The 20,860-nt window shown below is 38.1% G+C and overlaps 1 protein-coding gene across 1 annotated transcript; it reads right to left on the bottom strand.

Moving 5' to 3' along the window:
• Positions 1–1,511: 1,511 nt before the first annotated feature.
• On the bottom strand, positions 1,512–8,727 carry LOC134570329 (keratin, type II cytoskeletal cochleal-like). Its single transcript, XM_063428497.1, has 9 exons — positions 8,218–8,727; positions 7,502–7,710; positions 7,155–7,215; positions 6,628–6,723; positions 5,952–6,116; positions 5,174–5,299; positions 4,835–5,055; positions 2,935–2,969; positions 1,512–1,972 (listed from the first exon to the last, which is right to left on the bottom strand). Exons 1-9 carry the CDS (start codon positions 8,662–8,664, stop codon positions 1,845–1,847), a joined length of 1,488 nt encoding a protein of 495 aa, XP_063284567.1. The 5' UTR covers positions 8,665–8,727; the 3' UTR covers positions 1,512–1,844.
• Between the last annotated feature and the right edge of the window lie 12,133 nt (positions 8,728–20,860).

Below are 20,860 nucleotides of genomic sequence, written 5' to 3'. Positions count from 1 at the left end.
AATAAAGAATTAAAAAAAAATATACATACACTGTCTGCTTAAAGGAGATTTAGTAATAATAATAATATAAATATAAATATGGGTGATATTTTCAAAAAAGCAATGCATACTAAAAGTGGAAAGGTACATGGAGAACACCACTTTTTGTGGCTTTATTGGAAACTAAATGTATAATTTATATGACTTTTTGAGTAGATCTATATATGAAGACTTGTAATAAGCTCGGAAATCATACATTTTGATGCCCATTACAATGTTGGGATAAAACTCATATTTGTCTTGTTTTTTAGTATAAATGTAATTTTTGCTTTTTTCAAATGTTACCCAGGTGTCATATTCAGAACTCTCAACTCAATTCTCCATTTGTGATTCCATTGATCTCTATTGCATCTTTTTTTCTGTTTCCTCTGTGTCATTTTATGTATCTTTTTAATAAGCATTTTTATTTTAATTTGTATTTTCGTACTCTATTCCATTTGCATTTATCCCTTGTTTTTGCTTTCCTTTAATCCATTTTATCAATGCCATTTTGTACACACTTTTCCACACTTTTCTCAGGAGTTACTTTTATTCTCCTTTTTTCAGTTTCTATCTATTTGTCCTTAGTTCACCTGTATGTTTATGTTACTCCTCATTTCCATTGTCTTTTATTTTTTTCCTGTATAGTTTTAATTCTTCTTTCCTTATATCTTAAAGCAAATGTCAAACCAGGGACAAGTTGGATGGCTTGAGGCCCATGTAGTTTTTCTTACTTCACTTGTTTTTATGTCCCTTCCCCTTTTTCTTTTCCAGCTGTTTTTCTCTATCCCTCTTTTTCACTATCTTGGTCGTTCACTCCCTCTGTCATACTTGTTACATGGGGCCCTAGGTTGGTTACCTTTTTGGACACCCCTCCCTCCACCCCCCATCATTTTTCACATATGGATGGTAAATGGGGCCAGGTAAATTCATGACGCCATGGACTCTGTCTAACACTTGACTCCTAGGCAGCCACCAAAATTTACCTTATTGTTAATCCTGCTCTGTTTCTTCCCTATTTATTTTTTACTGTTTTACCAGTATTTTTATATTCTAATTCTCAAAACAAATCTAACTTCACAATGTCAGTTTTTCGAGTTTTCTTTTTAAACAAAAATAGAAAGAATGTGTTTAATAAATGTCAAGAAAAAAAAACAAAACAAAGGTAACAAAACACCACTTTTTCACATGAAACTGGAAGTTTATTGAAGAGATGCAAAATCAGAAAAGTTAGTCAAGATAGTTTGTTCATTTTCATGGATTTAGTCAAATTAGACCCACTAAATTATGGACAATAACATGCCAATTTCATTAATTTAAATTCAACACTTAGCTATTTTTATTCAATGAGACGTGCATGAACTGTTTATAAACGAGTATTGCAATTACAGCTGTTTTAAATTTGTTTAACAGTACCCCTTAAGGACCAAACTTCTGGAATAAAAGGGAATCATGACATGTCACACATGTCATGTGTCCTTAAGGGGTTAAGGGATATACATTGTGGGGATACAAAAAAAAAATACAAAAAAACAAACAAAAAACTTTGAAATATTTTCTGTAGTTACCTCTGAAAAAAAATCATTAAAATGTCTGCAAATTAATGTTTCCTAAATGTCATCTAAGTAGATATAGAGAAAGCTATTGATCAATTGAGAGTTATAAAAGAATGTTCTATTAATTGCATGATTTTCCTTTTGTATGCACGTTACAGAAGCAGTAGATTTCCTTGCACACCTGTTATGCACACAAAAGATGAAAAAGAATCAAAAAGTTAGCTGTTGCTTGTTGAGAAAAAATAAAAACACAAACAGTGCCCTAAATGATTAGGAGCAGTGTCCATGCCCTGAGCTGTATTTTCCCATTGAGATGCTCCCAGAGCTAAATCCATTCTTCTGGTGGTGCCCATGTCCACTTCCACCATGTGATCCTCCAGTGCTGGAATGCAGCACAGCTGGGAAAAAGATAAATCACATATTGGTCATCAACAATTTGAATGATCTAAACAATTAGAATAAATACTAACTACTACTAACTGGAGAGCACATTGTGGATTCAAAGCATTTATCCTATCCTCTCTGACTAAAACAAATTCTTGTTTTTTTTTATTCATCTCTAAGATATTTATTTTGCGTTGTTAACTTGAGCTTGACCTTGAAGGGAATATAAAATATATCTTTGAGGTTGGAGTGGTCCAGAAAGAATAATAATATTGTGATGAAACCATAACATTTATTTTAGCATGGATATTTTGGGAGGCAGGCAACAAACATATTTTTTTTAGAGTTCACCTTTTGGTGGCATTTTCCAACTTGTGTTTCTCTGACTTGAGCTTGACCGTTATGGCAATAGTACTTATATCCTTTGGAGTTTAATAGGTAAATAGGTTTAATTGGGTGGTTATGAAATAATATTGTGATAAAACAATAAAATTCATTTGTAGCATGTAGATTTAGTGAGGCAGGCGACAAACGTATATGTCTAGAGTTCATCTTTTGGGGTGACACTTTCATGCTTGTATTTTTCCTCCCCCTCTCCCTCCTTCGTAGCCCCATGATTCCTCCGCACTGCAAAAATGAATTAAGTTATGTACTCTTTACAAATTAAAATGATGAGTGCTAGGAATGTATTGATGGAATCCAAAAACAATGGAATAGTTTTATGAACATTGTGTTATCCTTATATGCTAAAACCTGTATAGATGTGTGTTACTAATATAGCATAAGTAATATTGCCCATGGCAAAATGAAAGTTGATAATTAAAAGTAAAAAAGTAAAGTTCCAACATGGTTGTCTCTCTCTTCAAAAGACTTGATCAGACAGATTGCACTAGTCTACCTTAATTCCATTTCAATGTTATGCCAATGCGTTTATTATTTAAACTAATTAATAACAAAATTTGCAGTTAGTACTTACAAATGCTGACAGAACCATTTCCCTCTCCAGCCAACCTATAATAAAATACATTGCAAGTTAAAACTCAGTTTTACATAGCTTATATAATTGCATATAGTATTTCACAGCTTCCACCCTGCACGTAAAATGACAAAGGGGGGGGGGGGGGGGGGGGCGGAGCCTGACTGTCATTCTGGACGGATGCATCCCAGTTGAGCTCCGGCACCTCACTAACTTTAATTGACTTTTTTAAATAAATGTACCCCCTTCGCTATGTCTAGCTACCACTAAGGGTGTAACAGACCGAGCAGGGATGCACCTGTGTGGGTTTTGATGCCTTTTAGATGTCCCTGCCGCTGGAGAATTTAGAGTTGGCTTTGTGGTCTGGTGAATATAGAGGGGAGGAGAAGTGGCCGGTCTCCGCTCCCAAACCAAGCTGCCATTTGATGCCACTGATTTGGTGCCATTTGGTGGGGCTGATCCCGGTCTACTCACTGAAGGTTCCCTTGCTTAGCTGTGGGCGCAGCATATTCACAGTAACTCGACACACACAAAATGGCAGATTCTGGGTGCTTCTCCGATTCCAGTAGAGTGTGGTGTCCTGTTCCACCTGCATATGCCCTTAGACTTCTTTTGTCTACCACAAACAGCTCGCTGGAATTCTGCAGCACTGAGTGACCAGTCTAACACCTTACCTGAAGTGAAGCTATGTGGGAGGTGGAAGAGCCCTTGTGGGGTTCTCTTGCCGGATCTGTCTCAAATGGAGCAAAGTTGTAGGGAATCAATCTTGGGGCCAGAGCTGTCCGTTGCCTTGAAGCTATGCAATGCAGTGAAGTTCTGCCTCTTAAGACATTAAAGATGCATGGGGGGACCCTGCTGACAATTTATGGTTTGTCCTGGTGCTCTGGGGTGACCTTATGCCTCCACATTAGTGGTCTGCTGGGCTCCACTCTGGATCGTTTGTGGCAGGGCTTTGTTAGACCCCTGCATGGCTGACTCAACTGACAATGGCATAACATTTTTGTGAAATATCCAAGCTTCTCCTCTAATTGTTGCCTCTCTCGTCGGTCTTTGTCACACGGTAATTGTGTGTCCTACTCTCTTTTTTATAATCAAATTTACAGGAGTTTGTATCTCTGTACTATGTTGAGTCTTCATATATTGAATGCCATCCTTTAAATTACAATGAAATAACACATTGCTAAAATACCGCTTTAAAGGGACACTAGGTACCCAGACCACTTCAGCTCATTGAAGTGGTCTGGGTGCAGTGTCCCACGTCCCTTAACCCTACATAGGTAATCATTGCAGTTTTTAATAATAATAATTACCTTTAAGGGTTAACTTCACCTATAGTTTCAGTCTACCAGACAGCCAACAGAGGGACATCCGGGTCATTAGGTGACTTTGGGGACATCCAGCATCCCCCAAAGCCCCATAGGAAAGCATTATGTAATGCTTTCCAATGGAGGATGTACTAAAGCGAGAGCGGCCATCGCCATATATATGCTCATTAAGTCTCCGCCCCTGGCTGATGGCTGATGGCAGAGGCTGAACCAGCAGGCGGGGTGGGGGCTTGGCAGAGGGTGGAGGGGGGGCACTATTGGGAGCTATAGTACCAGAAAACATCTCTGTTTTCCTGGTACTATAGTTTCCCTTCAAGCACAGCTTCAGTGTCCTTGCAATCCCTGTAGTTTACAGAGTGAATTCAATTCCTAGCACTGAAATAGTTATCTATTTGGTTGCCTAAAAACCTAAAAGGGGTTTTGGAATTATCTCACCAGACCGTGTTCTATAGTTTGATCAAAATTGGAGCTCTCACACTGTTCTAAGTTTACTAAGTTAGATATGTTATTTTATTTGTTGGTTCTTTGGAGTTTGATATTATTTCTACAGTAAAATCCAATTTAGTTTCATTTACCTGCATTCCTCTCCTTCCAGCATCTTCCTGTAGGTGGCGATCTCAATATCCAAAGCCAGTTTCACATTCATCAGCTCCTGGTATTCTCGCAGTTGGCGAGCCATGTCCTGCTTGGCCTTCTGCAGAGCACCTTCCAACTCAGATAATTTGTTTTTGGCATCTCTGACAGCAGCTTCTCCACGTTCCTCAGCCTCATTTATAGCTGATTCCAACTTCGCTCTCTGGCAAAAATCATTGAGACATATCATGCTTAATTTACAAAGGTATGCTGTATCTTAGCAATTAATACAATGTACAATCTTTTCAGCAGTAAGAAAAAAAAACTGTCAAAATAGTTACCTGTTCTTTCACATTCTCAATTTCTCCTTTGAGTCTTTGGATCATGCGAGTAAGCTCAGCGATCTCATGTTTAGTGTTACGCAGATCATCACCATGTTTACCTGCTGTCATGCGCAGTTCCTCATACTAAAAATACACAATTAAAATATAAGTAAATCACACTGTAAATATGTTTTTTAAGGCCAAACTCAGATCAAGGTCAGATGTAAATCGCATGACAAAGGATGTTCTGGTACTGTCCTAGAATCATGGGATTTGCCTACCAGCAAATGAATTACAGATGCCTATTCCATCTCTGGACCTTTACAAAGTCTTATTTCACAGTTCTAGGCTACATGATTTTGAAAGTAACACTTGAGTTTTGTCATGGATGACGATACTGTCACTACCAGTAATTGAGGGCAAGTAGGAAAGGAAATTAGATTTTGTTATTTGTAGAGGGAGTGGTGGGAAACGAAAATTGCTGGGAGTGACAACAAAAATTGAGACTTTGGTAGTAGTACAGAAAAAATATGCAGAATATAGAGTGAAAAATTATATAACGATATTGCTATGTTGGAATAGAGCAAATACAGGAGGTACTGAAAATAAGGAAAATTGACTTTGGAATACTGATTCAAAAGATACATTTACATATATGGAGGCAAATTAAACTTGAGGATTTATGAGTAGAACATTCTGGTGGGAGTGCACAGAAATGAGGAAAACAAAATGACAAAGGAGTTGAAAATCGTAAAAATTAATTTAGAGATATTGATATATAACAATACAGACTCACTCTTGATTGGTACAGTGATTCAGCTTCAGCTCTGCTCCTGTTAGCAATGTCCTCATATTGAGATTTAACCTCAGCAATGATTCCATCCAGGTCCAGATCCCGACTGTTATCCATGGACACAACCACTGAGGTGTCTGAGATCTGAGCCTGGAGCTGGTCAATTTCCTATAGAGATAAAATACAATAGTTCTTTTACAGTGTAAATAATACTTTGCTCGTATTGGGACTTATATGTTTCTGTAGTTTGTAGGTACACTATGTATTCATTGTTCTTTCAAAGCTTGTACATACTTTCTATATTAAAAAAAAAAAACCTGTTATAAACTTACTACATTTTATGTCATCAAAGTCTGAAATGTTCAGTTTACATCAGTTGTAAAAACTCTAAGTAGCTGCATTGCACCTCTATCCTTTTCGTAATCAGCTGCCAGACCACTTATATAGACTCAAACATACTTTGGGCATGGATGCATGATATGGGTTAAAAAGGATGAAACACCTAATTGTGGCAAAACTAACTTACTAAAGCTTTTTGTTATAGTAGATTTTTTTTTCTCTCTCTTTGAACTAAATTTTACTTTTAAACTTTTTTATGGGCTTAGCATCCTATTAACTGAAACCATTACATTCAAGAAAATTATTTCATTTCCAATTTTTCAAGCACACAATTACGTACAGCATCAAATAAAGCTCTAAGGAAGTTGATCTCATCTGTAAGGGAATCCACCTTGGCTTGTAGTTCTGCCTTGCTCATAAAAGCAGTGTCTACATCCTGGATGAGAGATAAATGGATACGTTATGTTATTATCTTTGCATAGAGGAAGATTTCAGGAAAGGCGATATATATAAAACTGAATGCTAGAGATGTATAAATATATTTTAACATTGTGGAGAGACCATGCTTGGTACAACTGACAACCTTAAAATAATCTATTTTGGCAACGCGAGTCAGCCAAAAATAGGATATATATATATTAGAGATAAAAGCAGTTGTGTCAAGATTAAACCGAAAAAGTCTATCGTAAGGAAACTAATACTTATGTAAATAGAACTTTGCATTGTGTTTGATTTGTAGTTTGGAATGAGAATTTGGACAAAAGGCTAATGACTAACAGATTTAGATTTAGTCATGTACACAGATATATCATTGTTTTATTAATTAGAAAATTAGATAATTAACCTTGTCATGGTTATATCACTTACTCTCTTAAGGGTTACAAATTCATTCTCTGCAGAAGTGCGTCTGTTCAATTCCTCTTCATATCTATTGGAATGGAATCCAAATCAATGTAAGCAGAATTAGCATTCTATTAAATCAGCATAGAATTTAAAAACAAACTTTTTGTTTAAAAAAATAAAAATAAAAATAATCACATGTACTGAAGTAAAGTAAAGAGTTCCACTCCATAGCACAACAAAGTTTATTTGTATGGCATTTCTCTCTAAAGCAAAATTCCATTTTAGATTTTTTTTATAAGCTAAATTAGATCAATTTGTAATTAATAACAACACTGTCTGCATTATGTCCCTGCTTATCTAGATCCCCTTACTTTCCCTTGAATTCCTCCACTGTGTCCTCTGTGGTCCTTCTTTCTGACTCGAGCCGAGCTCTCTCGCATCCCAGATTCTCAAGCTGTCTACGGAGATTACTGATAAAAGCTTCAAATAGTGGTTCAATTTGACACCGGGATGTTTTTTGGTCTTGGAGAAGAGCCCACTTTGTCTCAAGCATCTTATTCTGCTGTTCCAAAAACCGTACCTAAAACATTTGAAAATTTGTAAGTGAGAATCTATATGATGATTAGCAATGCCTAAACAAAGCTAACATAGCTACAAGATAGATAGATAGATAGATAGATAGATGTAGATTGATTGATCTAGCTATCATAGTTTCAGCTACAGCAGTGAGTATCTATAAACTATTGTACAACGTTCAGTTATTCCATGATATAACAAATACTTTACAATGGTTAAGAATAGCCAAGTAATTTTAGTAAAAATGATATAAAGCAAACCGTAATTTAAGGATTGAAGATATCAATAAAAATCCTAACTTTTTTAAAAGCATACTAAAATTGAATATCAGTGTCTCTACTGGAGCCACTAGTCATTTTAGTGCTTTCTTGCAGGGTGCTTTATGTACATAGACATAGAACACAATTCTGATTGTTTTTTATTTAACATATTTAGACTCATCAGTTTTGCAGCTTGGTAGCCGAAAACATTCATACAAATCACATTTATGATTCAAAGCCTTGAAACTTACCTTGTCAATAAAGGAGGCAAACTTGTTATTGAGACCTTTAATTTGGTCTTTTTCATCCGTCCTCACTCGTTGGATATTTGGGTCAATTTCCAAGTTGAGAGGAGAAAGCAGGCTTTGGTTCACAGTGACAGGGGTGATCCCTCCAGAGCTGCATGATCCCCCGAATCCATAGCTAGATCCACCAAAACCATGTCCATTACTAGATCCATATCCATGACCACTTCTCACTGAGTAGTAACTTCCAACTGACATTTTGTGTCCACTTCCGGATCCAACGCCATACACACTTTTACTACCAAAACTTGGAAATGACTTATTACCGATAGATACTTTGCTTGTACCAAAGGAGCTAATGCTGTGTTTGCTCAAAGCAGGCAAGCAAGCTGAGGAAGAACTGAAATGCCTATGCCCAGAGCCAGAGCTGCTATGAGTGGAATGTTGTGCCATGATGTTTCCGATAAATGCAAGGAATCGTAATATTGCAGATAACTATGACTTTAACTCCAAGCAAGATCCCTGTAAACACAAATGCAACTTTGTATTTTTATAGTCATATAGAACAGGGTTAGGTTACTTTGATCTAAAGTAATTGCTTATTATGAGCTTGGATTTCAGACATTAATATAACCCAGAATTAAGAGTATAATAGGTGGAAATGCACTAACACACCTAAAGTATTATTTAAGATAAAAGAAATTGTGTCTATTTTTTGCAATTTTAGACTGTAAAGAATCCTTTGAGCTTCTTCTACACAATACTGATTTCGGAATAATAAAATAAATCATTTTAAATTAAGTCATAGTGCATTTTGCTAGCATCTAAGAATATTTTGTCTGCATCACTTGATATGATTATGATGTTGGTTTAATTATATTATGTCATTCAATATATATTCCTTAATTAAAAGCTTTGTCATCTCCTGTTTTTTTTTGTTTTTTTTAAGGTGTCTATACTAAGGTACATTTCTCTTATTTTGTCATTAAGGATGAAAAGACATTAAGGAAATATAGACAGAGAAAAATAGTCCAACGGTAAAATGTCATACTGGGCAGGTCATACTGCCCGATGTTACTGGGATATATGGTTGCACATCCTAACTTTCCAGCAATCTTCATCTGTCAAATCTATTTTTGTATATTGCATGCGCTACACTGAGATTTGTGAGTTTTTATGCATAAAAAGACATTCATGGGACTTAATACAGGGCGAGACTGAACCACAGCGGAAGATGGCCATAGAAGACTAAGCTCCTGCAGACCGTTCGCCACCCATTTCTTGATACCTTGCTCTAATGCCTGAAATGGAGAAGAACACCCTCCAGGCACCCTAGCTTCTTCAGACTCTAAGATCACAGAAAAGGGGCAATTACCTTATCAATGAGTCCATACTTTACAACACTAGTGGACCTGGCATTGAAAATTGTGAGGACTGAGTCCTCCTCATCCCCAACGACCTCCATGCCAGCCTCTCAAGGATCAGATCAAGACACCCCATCAGAGCCAACTGTAGTAGACTGGGCAAACCTGATAAAAGCATTGCCAACCAAGGAGGACTTGTGAAAAGCCACCAGTCTAAAATATAACCTTTATTTAATCATATCATCTAAAATTCCAACGAGTCATCATTTCTGACTGAGATTATATCAGGAAAAAACATATGAGAACATGAAAATAGTGTTGGTATTTAAAATGTAAAAAATCACAGTAGCCTTAACGTCAAAAAATAAATGTAGTTCTAGAGTGAGTAGCAGTGACTTAATCACAATAAAATATTCTGCCTTATGAGACACAGTCAAAATATATATGTACCAAATTAATCAGTTCAGTTTAAGGAGTCACTTTCTCTCCAAGTCGGATCATGTCTGACACAAAAACTTTCAAATGTTGGTTATGCAAAGTATACTCAAAATATAACCTGAAACTAAGAGACAGAATAATAAGATCCAAAGTAATCTTCCTAAAACTAAAATAAATAAAAACCACACTTGAAAAAGGGGGAAAGGGAGGGTTTAAAGCATACTATCCTACTTAGTGCCTTCCAGGTTACCCCTACTTACCTTCAAGGGCTCCCCATCTACACCTCACTCCCATTCCACCTTCCCACTTAATATCGTTAAGACTAAAGAGGACTACAAAAATGTCACTAGACACCTCTACGATAGAGAAAATAAGTAATCTGAATGAATAAATAAACTTGAAGTGTATTGTGTGTGATAAATCACACCCAAAAGTCTTTTGAAAAGTTATGAAAAGAAAATAATCACATGAGATTAACCCACATGTCAAAATGGATCACAAACACAGACACATGGCCCTACTCATGGCATACCTTGATAACAGAGGCTTCTGCTACAACCTCCACCCTAGAGGCCATCCAGAACAGGAGGACTCCCCTACTCATCTATGAAAGATCCTCACAGTGCTACTTAATGGCCTCTTGAATTGGGACTATGCCACTCCTATTGGCGTTGTGCGAATCCATAGAGCACTTCGGCCTCATGGTCCACCAGAGATTTCTCCCTGGGGATGTGATCTGTTGCCTATACAACTTCTGCCTAAAAGAAGAGATCCTGAGGGCTGCTAGAGATACAGGTGAGCTCCACTAAGATGACAACTCGCTCCAGCCATTCCCTGACCTGTCCACAGCCATTTTAGAATATTGTAGAGCACTCCCACCCTTCACCAGGGTCCTTTGGATATTCCCAACAGGCCTATTAGTGTTTGCCCCTTTGGTCCCTATGCCAATAAGGACCCACATTGATTTTGTGGCTGCAAGTACCCTTCTTTATCTGCCCCCAGTGAATATGAAATGGACAGGTCCATTAGACTATTACTTCTTGGTTTATCCTGAAGCTCCTGCTCAGTCACATCTACAAATACCATGTAAGCACTGACAAGAGTCTACTAAGCCAGCTGGTTCCATTTCCTAACCGGGCTGGAACCTGCCCATCATCTGCTTATAAACGCCCTCCCTTACATGGCAAAATATGCTAAGGTGCTTGTTCATGCTCTGGTAATTTTGCACATCGATTACTGTAATTCTCTCCTAATTGGTCTTTCCAGAAACCTTATTTTGGTGGCTCTAAACGCCGCAGGGCGGCATAGAACGCCCTGCGATCTTTTGTACTTACCCGGTCGCCGGCGATCCCACGCTGGCGATCGCAGTATAGGGGACTTACCTGAAAGCCCAGGGAGTCCCCCTCCATCCTCTTCGGCCCCCTGGGCCATGTGATCGCGAGGCATAGCCGTCCAAGGCATTGCCAGCAGGGGGAGTGCCTGTAATGACAGGTACTCCTCCTGCTGCCTGAAAATAAAATAAAAAGATGTTAAAACAGTGTAAAATTAAATAATTAAATAATATATACTTAGATCATATATATATATATATATATATATATATATATATATTTATTATATATATGATCTAAGTATATATATATAGACACATATACACACATACACCTAAATATACATACAATGTCTATGTGTATTTTAATATTAATATATACATAATTATATATATATATATATATATATATATATATATATATATATATATATATATATATATATATATTAATATCAAAATACATGTACCATGATATTGATTAAATATATATAATATTTATTATATATATATTTATATATAATAAAAAATAAATAAATATATAAATACGTTAAAAAATAAAATTAAAAAATAATAAAAAATAAATAGATAAAAAGAACAAAATAATATACATATCTATATACATAAGTATATATGTATATATATCACTATATATATACCTATATATAAATAAAAAAAAAAAATTATATACATATATATATACACACATATATATATATATATATATATATATATATATATATATATTTATATATATATATATATATATATACACACATATATATAATAATTATATGTATATATTTATGTAATAATTTTACATAATTAGGTCATTTTATTAATTACAATTTGCAGGACCTGCCTGACAACCCAGGCCGAAAGTTCAGGGAATTTAATTTTCTAGCACTATATTTAACCCTGTAACTTTCCAAGACACCATAAAACCTGTACATGGGGGGGGGGGGGGGTATTGTTTTACTCGGAAGACTTCGCTGAACACAAATATTTGTGTTTCAAAACAGTAAAATGTATTACAACGACGATATCGTCAGTGACAGTGAAATTCTTTGCATTTTTCACACACAAATAGCACTTACACTGACGATATAATTGTTGTGATACGTTTCACTGTTTTGTAACACTAATATTTGTGTTCAGCGAAGTCTCCCGATTATAACAGTACCCCTCATGTACAGGTTTTATGGTGTTTTCAAAAGTTACAGAGTCAAATATAAGGCTTGCATTTCATTTTTTTCACATTAAAATTCGCCAGGTTGCCTTTGAGACCGTACGGTAGCCCAGGAATGAAAATGACCCCCATGATGGCATACCATTTGCAATAGTAGACAACCCAGGGTATTGCAAATATGGTATGTTCAGTTTTATTTAGTAGTCACAAACACTGGCCAAAATTTACGTTCAAATTAGTTTTTTGCATTTTCAAATATTAACACTAACTTTGGCCAGTGTTTGTGACCAAGTGGCTACTAAAAAAGACTGGACATACTCCATTTGCAATACCTTGGGTTGTCTACTTTTGCAAATTGTATGCCATCATGGGGGTAATTCTTATTCCTGGGCTACTATACGGTCTCAAAGGCAACGTAACCAATCGGCGAATTTCAATGTAAAAAAAATGAAATATGTAACACGCTATATTTGACCCTGTAACTTCCCAAAACACCATGAAACCTGAACATAGGGTGTACTGTTTTACACGTGAGACATCGCTGAATACAAATATGTGTATGTTGCTGCACTAAAAGCAAACAGTATTTTGACATTCACAGTTAAAATGTCACGTAGAACTAAAACAATTTAAAAAATTCTTATTTTCTCCCATTTTTTTTATATTTTTTTCATATTAAATTATGTTCCATACCTAAATATTTGATGTTAAACAAAAGCCCTGTTTCCCCTGAATAAAATGATATATAATAAGTGTGGATGCACATAATATGAAAGAGGTGAATTACGGTTGGACAGACATATAGCGCAAATGCCAGGTTTTGTTTACGTTTTGTTTGGATCACAACTTGTACATTTGGCTGCGGTGTTAAGGGGTTAAAACTTAGATTATATAAAAAAGTTTCTATACGCGTTTCGCCACAATAGGCTTCATCAAGTAGAAACTTATAAGTGTTAATAAAGGAATACTTGGCTATTATACATTTGGTTGCCACATTCCTCTTTCCACTATAGAATTATATTATATTTTCTTATTGTATTATTTGAAAGTTTATTTTTTCCAGACCTAACTACTACTGCTTTTTTGTCCATATTGGAGTACCAAGAATCCTAAAGTGGAGATTATACCACCCATACGCCATCCACCGAGCAGTACGTCTGCTCCATATACCGTGAGTATATTTTATTCTGTTTCAACATTTTATCAACTATACAGTGAGCACTATATATTTTATCCTTTCATCCCGAGCTGGACTACTCCACCAAATTATTCTACTAAAGAACAAAAGAGGAGCACCATATATCCTTGAGTTGGGATTATTCCACTTCATGCCATTCATACCAGAGCTGGATTTAAGCTCTGAATATTGTGAGTAGTTCTACTATTATATACACAATATTATTTACCGTTCATACTACACCATTGGAGTTTTCTTTGTCTTCTGTTTTTTCCACATATCCACTTCCAAGTTGCGGACATACATCTGGGACTTTACATAACATTTTATGTACTACTAGGACTACCACCTGCATATTTGGACTATTTATATTCGGACTGTTAGGTACCGCTGCTATTACTCTCTAGTATTTTTCAACATTTTTTATTTTATTTTCCAATTGTTTTAGGAGCACCCTTATTCCTTCTTTTCTCTCCATTGTATTCGAAGGGGTTCAGAGGAGATTCCCCTTTTCTATAGGTGGGCTGCCTTGTTGTCATATTCCCTGTTTTCCTATCAGCGCTGAACCTCCTTCCTGATCTAGGATAGCCTTATGCCTATCCCACGCATGCTTAAACTCCCTCACTGTGTTAACCTCTACCACTTCAGTTGGAAGGCTATTCCATGCATCCACTACCCTCTCAGTAAAGTAATACTTCCTGATATTATTTTAAACCTTTGCCCTTCTAATTTAAGACTATGTCATCTTGTTGTGGTAGTTTTTCTTCTTTTAAATATAGTCTCCTCCTTTACTGTGTTGATTCCCTTTATGTATTTAAATGTTTCTATCATATCCCCCCTGTCTCGTCTTTCCTCCAAGCTATACATGTTAAGTTCCTTTAACCTTTTCTGGTAAGTTTCATCCTGCAAGCCATGAACCAGTTTAGTAGCCATTCTCTGAACTCTCTCTAAAGTATCAATATCCTTCTGAAGATACAGTCTCCAGTACTGCGTACAATACTCCAAGTGAGGTCTCACCAGTGTTTTGTACAATGGCATGAGCACTTCTCTCTTTCTACTGCTAATACCTCTCCCTATACAACCAAGCATTCTGCTAGCATTTCCTGCTGCTCTATTACATTGTCTTCCTACCTTTAAGTCATCTTAAATAATTACTCCTAAATCCCTTTCCTCAGATGTTGAGGTTAGTAGGGTATGGAATATCCTATTCTCTGCCCTTGGGTTTTTATGTCCAAGGTGCATTGTCTTGCACTTATCCACATTAAATGTTAGTTGCCACAGCTCTGACCATTTTTGTAATTTTTCTAGATCATTTTCCATTTGACTTATCCCTCCTGGATCATTAACCCGGTTGCAAATTTTAGTATCATCAGCAAAAAGACATACCTTACCATCAAGACCTTCTGCTATATCACTAATATAAATATTAAAGAGAATGGGTCCAAGTACAGATCCCTGAGGTACCCCACTGGTAACTAGATCTTGCTTCAAATATACTCTGTTGACTACAACCCTCTGTTGCCTGTCACTCAGCCACTGCCTAACCCATTTAACAATATTGGAATCCAAACTTAAAGATTGCAGTTTATTGATGAGCCTTCTATGTGGAACAGTGTCAAAAGCCTTACTGAAATCTAGGTAAGCAATGTCTACTGCACCACCCTGATCTATTAGTTTAGTTACCCAATCAAAAAAATATATAATATTAGTTTGACATGATCTCCTTGAAGTAAACTCATGTTGTCTCTAAACCTGAAATCTATGTGATTTTAGATGTTCAACAATCCTATCCTTTAACATGGTTTCCATAACTTTCCCTACTACTGAAGTAAGGCTTACTGGCCCATAGTTGACTGACTCCTCCCTACTAACTTTCTTGTGAATGGGCACAACATTTGCTAATTTCTTGTGAATGGGTACAACATTCGCTAATAAATAGACAATATATCATTATAGATATTTTTACTGTTACTTCTGTTTTTCTTCTATTGGCTATTTTTTCTCACTTGATCTGTGAACCAAATGGCAGGAAAATGCTCCTATCAGTGTACTGCAAAAATAAATAAATAAATATATATATATATATATATATATATATATATATATATATATATATATATATAATAGTCATATTATTTTAATATTTTACAGATCACTGAATGGACCATTTTCTCACCTTTTTGGTTTATTCTTCTGATTCCGTTCCTGAATTGAAAATTAGCCAATCCAAACAGACATCCGGCCAAACGTCAGTTGTCTTGAAAAATTTTTCCATATTTGGAAAAAATGATTCAGCAGGAACAAAATTTCTCGTCGTGCACAAGTCTACTTATTTTTGTTACTAAATAAAAATGTCTAAAATGTGTGAATAGCATATGCCACATCCCGTCACAAGTATATGATTACCTGTTTTTTTTTCACATATTCATTTGTGGTTGGACAAAGACCCTAAACTTGATGGAAATGTTGCTACTACTTTGTGATATAATAGCGTGCTGAAACATTGCAGGTGGTGTGCAAGACCTTTTTCTGCATGATCTGTACGGCAACACATTTGCAAATTAAGGGATTAAGGTGTAATTTTAGGAGGGATAAATAAGTGCTTGTGAAGTTTTCCAAAATGCTCAGATAACCTGCTGCTAATGATATGGTTGACTAAGCAGATGACTCTCCAAGCATGTTTTTGTTAGTAAATGATATTTAGAATTTTTCAACATCATGAGCAAAACATTTATAAGGCAATATAAATGCTGATTTGCCCAGCATGATGCATGTGGGATACAGTTAACCTCTATGCTCCAAATGATTTGAATAGTTAGAATTACAAGCACACAATATTAAACCCTGCGCTCAGACTCCCACTACTTCTGAGCGGCAGCCATTGCTAGAGTATTCATCAGTCACAATACATAGAACAAAAGCCCCCCCAAAAGTTACCTGCACACTGTGCCAAATATCTATGTGCATTTAACCCCTTAAGGACCAAACTTCTGGAATAATGTAATGTGTTATTAAGGGGTTAAAGAACAGGAGGTTTTTAGTACCACTCCAATGGCCATTAAAATGCAAGCACACCTGACCGTCAAGGCAAACCTTGTTAAGCAAAAAAAAAAAAATATTATGACAAGATATGTCATCAGTTATTAATGGATTCCAATCTTTTTTATTTATTTTGTATTCTTTATTAAGGATAATCGTCAATTTGAAAAAAAGACATTAAATATAATAAATAAATATTACATCATAGACAAAGGAAATTTAAGAATCATGTTAAAGGACCACTATAGGCACCCAGACCACTTCAGCTTAATCTAGGGTTAACCCTGCCTGCTGTAAACATAGCAGTTTCAGAGAAACTCCCCCTTCAGCCCAGCGGGAGGGGGACCCAGAGGGTGGGGGGACCTAAAGACCCTATAGAGCCAAGAAAACAAGTTTGTTTTCCTAGCACTATAGTGGTCCTTTAACAATAAACTATGTATAATATATTTCACATTTGAATTTAGAGTATATAGGATATAAAATAAAGTCCCTATCTGTATTATGTCTATTGCTGAAATAATACATGTATTTATTGTATCAATATCTGTGTTCTGCTCTTATTATTTAAAAAAAATAAAGAAAATTTGCCCTTACATGATTTTTGGTTTCACATTTTTATACTGTTATTTGAAATTTCTCCTAGATTTTTTTTTTGTATGTACTGACCTTGTGCTTGTATTTTAGCTTTTTACTGTGTTTTGTCTGTTTTAATTGCTTTGTTGATAATGTCACAGTAATTTGGCATTGTGACAGTTTTTGCTGTGATAGAAAACATTTTTACAACATCCATGTCGATGCAATGCAATGACATCTGAGTAACATCTGTACTCCTAAGTCTACTACTTTTAGTTGTTCAACATCATGAAAATATACTTTTTTACTAGCGTGTGCTGTTCCTGGGAGTTACCACACGCATTGTCACTGAAAATCAAAGTCTATGCTATTGTCAGAAGGTATCATTAATCTAGATTTACTGGTTTCTATTTTAGTGGTTATGATCAGATGAACTGCTTATGTGGCAGCTAACACTCCTGCTATATTGATGTAGGAGATATGCCCAGGTGAGTTAATCTGCTTTTTACTCCAGAATGCACTGACTTGATAAACGTCCATATTTATTATTGTTTAAAATAATAGCTTACATATATTATGACTAGTGATGTCCCAAACGGTTCGCTGGCGAATAGTTCCTGGCAAACATAGCGTGTTCGCGTTCACCACGGATGGCGAACATATGCGATGTTCGGTCCGCCCCCTATTTTTTTGTGGCCAAATTTACTAATACTATGTAAAAATTACTTAGTATTAGTAAATTGTGCCCCTACTCGCAATACCGCGAGTAGGGGCGTGTCTATGAAACAGTGAGCAGCCTATGGCTGCTCACTGTTAAAAAAAAAAAAAAAGGGTCCCCCCTCCCTGAGCGGGTGGGGGCCCTAAATACCAATAGGGGGGACCTATTGTCCTCCCCCCGGCCCCCACCCCTGAGCGGTGGGTGGGGGCCCTAAAATTAAAATAAGAAGGGGATCCTACTGTCCCCCCCAGCCCCCACCCCTGTGCGGCGGGTGGGGGCCCTAAAAATAATAATAAAGGGGGGACCTACAGCCCCCCATTGCCCTCACCCGTGAGCGGTGGGTGGGGGCCCTAAAATTAACAATAAGGGGGGACCTACTATCCCCCCCTGGCCCCCACCCCTGAGTGGTGGGTGGGGGCCCTAAAAATAACAATAAGGGGGGGACCTACTGTCCCTCCCGGTCCCCACCCCTGAGCGGTGGGTGGGGGCCCTAAAAATAACAATAAGGGGGGACCTACTGTCCCCCCCCTTGCCCCCACCCCTGAGCGGTGGGTGGGGGCCCTAAAAATAACAATGAGGGGGGACCTACTGCCCCCCCCTGGCCCCCACCCCTGAGCGGTGGGTGGGGGCCCTAAAAATAACAAAAGGGGAGGACCTATTGTCCCCCCCAGCCCCCACCCCTGAGCGGTGGGTGGGGGCCCTAAATACAAAGGGGGGGACCCTAGTCACCCCTCCCCCCCAAAAAAAATGATCTCCCTACCTACCCCCCTCACCCTAAAAATAATGAGGGGGGGACCTTTAACTAAAAACATGTAAAAAATGAAAAGCTTACCATTCAATGTTTTCTTTCTTCTAAAATCTTCTTTCTTCAGCCCCCAAAAAGGCCAAATAAAAAAACCATAATAACCGACGCAATTAAAAAAAAATAAAATAAAAAAAATAAATCCATGTTCACCCATGGAGGGCTCAGCGCAGACTGAGCTCTGCAGGGCGGGGGAAGGCTTATAAAGCCTTGCGACGCCCTGCAATTAGGCTAAGAACACTCTGATTGGCTGGTTTAAGCCAATCAGAGTGCTCTTTGTCATTTTACACAGCGTGGGAAAATTCCAAAAAACTTTCCCATGCTGTGTAAAATGACACAGAGCACTGTGATTGGATGGCTTGAAATCCATCCAATCACAGTGCTCTGTGTCATTTTACACAGCGTGGGAAAATTGAACTTCCAATCAGAATTAACAAACACACGTGGGGGGTATCTATACCCCCCACTGTGATTGTTGCACTGTCGCTTTAATGCCGGGTCACGTGAGCGACCCCGGCGTACTGATATCAGTGCCGGCTCCCAGCGTGCAGCGTTAGACATGCTGCCGCTGGGAGGAGGAGAAGAGGACGCGAGCCGACCGGTAAGAGGAGGGGGGACCGCGGGCAGCGACGGACCGAGGGTGAGAGCTGCGAGAGGATTGCAACCTCCCCTCGCCGCTGCCCGCGGAGCCCTGACATAACCCCCCCCTCGAGGACCGCCCGGAGGGCGGGAAGCCGAAGGCTTCAAAGGAAACCGTGCATGAAAGGAGCGGATCAAAGAGGGTGCGTCCAAGTCAGAGACAGAAACCCACGACCGCTCCTCAGGGCCGTAACCTTTCCAATCAACCAGATACTGCAACTGACCTCGAGAGAAACGAGAATCAAGGAGAGCAGCCACCTCATATACGTCACTAGAGACCGCGCGGAGGGCATCTGAACGCCTGAGAGACCCAGAGAACCGATTACAGAGCAAGGGCTTCAAAAGGGAGGTGTGAAAGGTGTTAGGTATACACATGGAAGGAGACAAGGCCAGAGAGTAGGACACAGGATTCACCCTACGTAACACCTTATAGGGACCAAGGAACTTGGGCGCGAACTTCATCGAGGGAACCCTAAGGCGGAGATTCCTAGAGGACAACCAAGCTCTATCACCTGGAGCATAAGAAGGAGCCGCACACCTACGACGATCAGCAAATCTCTTTTGAGTAGCAGCAGCACGACAAAGAGCAGCATGGACCTGATCCCACATCTTCCGTAAGGAGGCGAGGTGCTCGTCCAAAGCGGGCATTCCCTTGTCGGAGAACACACCGGGAAGAACAGCGGGTTGGAACCCATAAGCCACCATAAAAGGACTTACGCCAGTAGAAGAATGAGACACAGTGTTCCTGGCAAATTCAGCCCAGGGAAGGAGATGGGACCAGTTGTCCTGGTGTGCATTCGTGAAACAGCGTAAATAAAACTCCACAGACTGATTTGCTCGTTCGGCAGCTCCATTAGATTGTGGATGATAGGAGGAAGTAAACAATAAGGAGACCCCCATCTTAGCACAAAAGCCCCTCCAAAACCGAGAGACAAACTGAGGGCCCCTGTCAGATACGATATCTTGTGGTATGCCATGCAAGCGGAACACCTCTTTGGCAAACACCTGAGCCAACTGAACCGCAGAAGGTAGCTTCTTAAGCGGAATGAAGTGCGCCATCTTGGAGAACCTATCCGTTACAGTCAAAATTACTGTCTGTCCATCAGATGAAGGAAGATCCACTATAAAGTCCATGGATAAGTGTGTCCACGGTTTCTTGGGTACAGATAGGGGCATAAGGAGTCCCAGGGGTTTAACATTAGGGGACTTACACTGTGTGCAGACACGGCAAGCCTGCACATAATCTACCACGTCCTTTTTGAGTGAGGGCCACCAAAACTGATGGAGGAGACCCTTGTAAGTCTTGGTAACCCCTGGATGACCAGCCGTTTTGGCTGTGTGAAATAAAGTTAACAACTTCTTTCTGTCTTTTACTTTCAC

This window comes from Pelobates fuscus, chromosome 1 (assembly GCF_036172605.1).
Source record: "Pelobates fuscus isolate aPelFus1 chromosome 1, aPelFus1.pri, whole genome shotgun sequence".
Taxonomy (NCBI): domain Eukaryota; kingdom Metazoa; phylum Chordata; class Amphibia; order Anura; family Pelobatidae; genus Pelobates; species Pelobates fuscus.
Note: the sequence above shows the minus strand (reverse complement) of the source record. Positions and strands in the feature narration are given on the sequence as shown.